Source organism: Musca autumnalis, unplaced genomic scaffold (genome assembly GCF_047663935.1).
Source record: "Musca autumnalis isolate F117 unplaced genomic scaffold, ASM4766393v1 scaffold_3, whole genome shotgun sequence".
Lineage (NCBI taxonomy): Eukaryota > Metazoa > Arthropoda > Insecta > Diptera > Muscidae > Musca > Musca autumnalis.
In genome coordinates this window covers 157,806,374-157,812,373 of record NW_027411866.1, presented here as the reverse complement: position 1 = coordinate 157,812,373, position 6,000 = coordinate 157,806,374, and the positions used below count along the sequence as shown (strand labels likewise).

General features: G+C 37.5%; 1 protein-coding gene across 1 annotated transcript in view; it reads left to right on the top strand.

The window, feature by feature from the left end:
• Positions 1-5,683: 5,683 nt before the first annotated feature.
• Positions 5,684-6,000, top strand: part of LOC141398348 (uncharacterized) — a 152,626-nt gene continuing 152,309 nt past the window's right edge. Inside the window, exon 1 of the mRNA XM_073975637.1 lies at positions 5,684-5,920. Coding sequence (XP_073831738.1) covers positions 5,915-5,920 — 6 coding nt within the window. The 5' untranslated portion in view covers positions 5,684-5,914. The remainder of the gene's footprint in view (positions 5,921-6,000) is intronic.

Genomic DNA, 6,000 nt, shown 5'->3' with positions numbered 1-6,000 from the left:
TTTTAATATTTAAACGGAGTAAACATTTGTTTTGTCATTAGTAGGCAAAATTTCATTCATTCTTGCTACAAGAAATCATTTTCGAGAAAAAAGTCAATAAGTCATAACCCTAATGTCTATATAGGACCTTCTTATAACTGGAGGTACGTTTGAGAAAAAACATTAGTGTTTTCTATTATTGGTGGTTACCCTATGATTTTATAGAGATTTTGAAACATTATGTCTTTAAGTATGGACTTCCCCACGAATCAGGACCCGGAAAACGTCGTGGAACTTGATGTATGTTTAGAAGAAATTTTACGATGTGTAAAGTTTCAACCAAATCGGATACTCAATTCATATTTAAACGTGCTCATCAGTAATTTTAGTTGGTGCCGGCATGGTTTTTTAGAGCTTTTGGGACGTTATCTCGAAAGTATCCTAAAAATTGTGCAAAATTGTATAAGAGCCCCGGGGACAAAAATATACAAAAATACACGGTGCTCTTGAAGCAACTTTAAATGGAAGGTGCTTACGCCTGGAAAGTTTTTGCGGATTCTGAAACTCAATGTTCATAGATAAGAAAAATCAAAAAACAAAAAAATCGCCGGAGCGCTTTTTCACTAAATCGCGATTCAAGTTGACATTTTTAGGGTTTTTTAGGTTTTCACGATTTCACGATTTGGAAACCGCAAGTCCTATCGAAATGAGTCTAAAGAAAATGTTGTAGCTACGAAAATTCTCTACATGAGTGACCATCATGTTAATTTCGCAGGTTTTACCGTTATTGAGATATAGAAGATATAGAAATTGGGACTATGCATTTACTTTATCGCCTCCTTATAAAACAATGTCATGACTGAAATTGCAATTGCCAACTTAAACTTGTACAGTCTGTCGCAAAAGTTAGTATACACCGTTGAAACCAAAATGTATTAGGGATAAATATCACTATAACTTATTGAAAACAACAAGCAATTAGTTTTATTTGATAGACAAGAAGGTTGTCTTCCGTAATAACAATTAAAAGTGCGCAATATTTGCATACATTAGCAAATGTACGGTTCGAATCCCAAAAAGACCAAAATTGATGTCGCAAAAGTTAGTATACAACGGAGAATCCTCGTGGAACTGTGTAAAAAATTGTTGATATTTTTGAACAAAATGAAACTAAATTTGTACCTAAGATCATAAAGAGTATATTAATTGATTTTAATGGCAGTTATAGTACTTATAGTGACAAGTCCAACGTACACAGGATCGTAAAATCCACAAAAATTGGTCATCTACAAATACAACAACTTTAGCGGCAAAATTCCGAGTGTTATGTCCTGTTTATGAATTCTAAAGCCACGAAATGCTCAGAAAAGCTCTAAAGTTTCAATTTGGGGTGATCTTGATCGAGTTTCGACTTGTCCTGTTTGAAAAAACGGAAATTTCTTGAAGGAAATCCATACTTTTGAGGCCATTGTCCTTTTGAAACATGTAATAATCCTTAATCCTTACTCAAAAGACTTTCCTTTTCAGTTAATTTTCTCACAAATTATGTCCCTTTTCACATTCCCACCAAAAATAAATAGTAGGAGAACCTCAAGTTCTGGCGTAAGCTCTACAGTGATACTCCACCACCACAGAAGGATATGACAGCTAATTTAAAATTTTAATACAGAACTTTCTCTGCTGATATAACGCATGGATTGTGCAAAAACGTTCTGAAAAGCTGTGTTCGCTTCACTTAGGACCAAAATACAACTAAATGGATCAGTTAGAAGTAGTTCAGTAGACATTAGTAGTAAATTATACACTAAGGATACGAGAAGCATGTCCGATACTGCTGAAATGCCGGTAGGACAGTATAACTGTAGGGCTTACAACGGACTTTGAGGTTCTCCTACTATTTACTTTTGGTGGGAATATGAAAAGGGGCGACATTTGTGAGAAAATTGACTCAAAAGGAAAGTCCTTATGTGTAAGGATTAAGGATTATTACATGTTTCAAAAGGACAATGGCCTCAAAAGTATAGATTTCCTTCAAGAAATTTCCGTTTTTTCAAACAGGACAAGTCGAAACTCGATCAAGATCACCCCAAATTGAAACTTTAGAGCTTTTCTGAGCATTTCATGGCTTTAGAATTCATAAACGGGACATAACACCCGGAATTTTGCGGCTAAACTTGTTGTATTTGTAGATGACCAATTTTTGTGGATATTACGATCCTGTGTACGTTGGACTTGTCATTATAAGTACTATAACTGCCATTAAAACCAATAAATATACTCTTTATGATCTTAAGTACTGATTTAGTTTCATTTTGTTCAAAAATATCAAGAATTTTTTACACAGTTCCACGAGGATTCTCCGTTGTATACTAACTTTTGCGACATAAATTTTGGTCTTTTTGGGATTCGAACCGTACATTTGCTAATGTATGCAAATATTGCGCACTTTTAATTGTTATTACGGAAGACAACCTTCTTGTCTATCAAATAAAACTAATTGTTTGTTGTTTTCAATAAGTTAAAGTGATATTTATCCCTAATACATTTTGGTTTCAACGGTGTATACTAATTTTTGCGACAGACTGTATATCTCGAAAATGGTACAACCTAAAAAAATTGCGAAAGTTAATCTTGTAGAGAATTTTCACAGCTAAAAGATTCTCTCTAGTCCCATTTCGATAAGACTTACCGTTTTCAAGAAAATCGTGAAAACCTAACGAAAAAGCTAAAAATGTGACTTTATTTATAGATGTTCATAAATCCCTCCAGTGATTTTTTCTTCTTTTTGGATTTTTCTCATTTATGAACATTACTTACTTAGCTGGCCCATTACAGAACGTTTGTTCCATAGACCGAACTAAGAAAAGATCTCCAATTCTCTCTGTTTAGTGCTTCGCTTTCTTGAATACCGCGCATTGTCATCTCTTCATCCACTTGTTTGCGCCATCTGTTCTTTGGCCTGCCAATTCTGCGTGCACCGCCATGTGGCACGTATTTATACGCCTTTTTAGCGGGTTCATTATCGCTTATTCGTATGATATGGCTTTGTTTTTAAACTGTTTACTTAAACCAAAGTAGCATCTGTTGGCCAATACAATTCTTCATTTTATTTCCGAGGTATACGAAGTCTTTTACTACCTCAAAATTATAGCAACGAACTTCAACAGTTGGTCCGATCTCAATGGACGCATTGGGCGTCGACACAATCAACTTGGTCTTCTCGCCGTTTACCGCCAGACCCACTTTAGCAGATTCTCCTTCGACCTTCATAAAGGTATCGGTTACTTCTTTTACTGATCGTCCTATGATGTCTATATCATCAGCATAAGCAAGTAACATGTGGCCACTTCTTTTGACATTTGCCTCTCGTATAACCTTTTCTAGCAGGATGTTGAAAGATCACACTTAAGGCTGTCTCCTTGTTTGAAACCTCTTTTGTTACAAAACTCTTCGGAGAGGTTCTTTCCTATTTTAACTGAAGATCTTGTGTCAGTTAAAGTCATTTTGCAAAGCCGGATGAGCTTTGCGGCGATACCAAATTCAGACATGGCTTGGAATACCTTTGAACGCAGCGGGCTGTCGAAGGCTGCTTTATAATCGACAAAAAGGTGGTAGGTGTCGATCTGCATCTCTTGGGTCTTCTCCAGGATTTGCCGCAGGATAAATATCTGGTCAATGGTGGACTTGCCAGGTCTAAAGCCGCGTTGGTATGGTCCAATTATTTCGTTGACCATGGACTTTAGTCGTTCGCACAATATCCCTGACACTATCTTGTAGGCTATAGGGAGAAGACTTAAGCCCCTAGAGTTGGATCATAAAGTCTTATCTCCTTTCTTATGGACGGGACACCGGATGCTCAGGTTCCAATCGTCGGGTACGCGTCCTTCCTGCCAGATGGAGCTAACTAGCTGATGCATACACCTTATCAGCGTGTCGCCTCCGGTTTTAAACAGCTCGGCTGGTAGGCCATCAGCTCCTGCTGCCTTATTATTCTTCAGCGGGTTTATTGCTGTCTTTACCTCATCTTGGCCGGGTGGTATACATTCAATACCATCTTCTGGGATTGGATCTGTGGAATCTCCGTCGACTTCGCTACTACTGGATACCAACAGTTTGGAAAAATGCTCTTTCCATATCCTTAGCACACTATCTGTATCAGTTACCAGATTACCTTGCCAGTTCCAAAGCCATCAGTTTGTTGTTTCACTCTTTGATAGAATTTTCGCACTTCATTCTGTCTCCTGTACATCTCGATATGTTCACACTCCCGTTTTTCCATCTCTCTCTTTTTCCTCCGTAAAAGACGTTTCTCCTCTCTCCTTTTCTCCTGATACCTCTCTCGTGCGCTACGCGTTGCTACTGATTGTAAAGTAGCCCTATATGCCGCATTTTTCTCTTCGGTAGCAGCACGACACTCCTGGTCATACCATGGATTCCTTGGTGGAGGTCTCTGGTCTCCAAGTTCTGATTTTGCGGCTGTTTGCATGGAGTGGGCAATGTTTTGCCATTGTCCTGATATGTTATCGGGACAAGGAGAGCTATGATTAAGCAGTTGGGCCAGTAGAGTGGAATGTGCTGTGGCTATCTGTTGTGATTGCAGCTTACCGATGTCCAACTTCCGTGTTGTGTCTGTTCGCACTTTGTTTGCTACGTTTAATCTGGTACGTACCTTTGCTGCAACAAGATAGTGGTCCGAGTCTATGTTTGCACCTCAGAACGATCGTACATCCAACACGCTTGATGCATGTCTTCCATCTATCACAACGTAATCAATTTGATTTCTTGAACATTGCTGTTTCAAAATCCGCAAAAACTTCCCAGGTGTATGCGGTTTTCACTTAAAGTTAGTTAAGGCGCACCATGTAAGAACTTGTTTTATAAGGTAGCGATACAGTCAATGCATTGTCCCAATTTGAACTTCTATATCTCAATAACGGTAAAACCTAAGACATCATTATAAAGGTCAATCTTGTAGAGGATTTTTATAGCTATAACATTTTTTAGGCCCATTTCGATAGGACTTGCGATTTTCAAGCAAAATCGTGAAATCCTTAAAAAATTCTAAAAATGTCAACTTGAATCGCGATTTAGTGAAAAAGCGCTCCGGCGATTTTTTTGGTTTTTTGTTGATTTTTCTTATCTATGGACATTGTAGTTTCAGAATCCGGAAGAACTTCCCAGGTGTAAGCACCTTCCATTTCAAGTAGCTTCAAGAGCACCGTGAATATCTACAATGACCGAATCGGGTGGTCCGGCCCCCTGGCTACATCGGTGCATTACGGTGACACCGTGCGATATGCCATTCAAACGATGGGTTAGTAGGTTGGTTTGCAAGTAGTTTTGAAAATGAACACATTATTTTCTGTGTTCCTTATGTATGTGCGTTATCCTGATTGTGGGACATAATTGTATTTGAGTTGTATGTATGCAAAATTTTTGAATACTCGTAAACGTTTTATGTGCACGTGTGTGTGCATGTGTTTATGAACATCATCATGATACAAACAAAATGTGAAAACAAATAATAAAAATAAATACAAATAATTATATTTTCTGTGTAGGTTTTTTGTTGTTGCTACCACGTTTTTTTATTCTTTAAATAAAATTTAATTGGATTTGTTTGGTTAATTGGGCTTTTCATTTTGTTTTCCATTAAAGCTCAACAACGTCATACAAAATTTCATGTGAAGTGGAGTTTGGTTACACCAGTGGGAATTTGGTGAGCGTTTGGGTACGAGTGTGTGGTTGTGTGTCAATAGCACAACAACAAATAACTTTGTCAACAACAGCAGCAGCAGCCCAACAACATCAGCAATAACTATAATTGCAGCAAACGACATTATCATCAACATCCAGCAAAAGGAAGATTGCCATCGGCAACATTTAAACATTTATTCACTATAAATAAAACGAAGGAAGAATATACAGCAGCAGTATGCGGGTAAATATGTTATTTGAACTTGTATTATATAAAACACTATAAAAAACAACATTTGTCATATCAATGGTATTGGGAGTTAT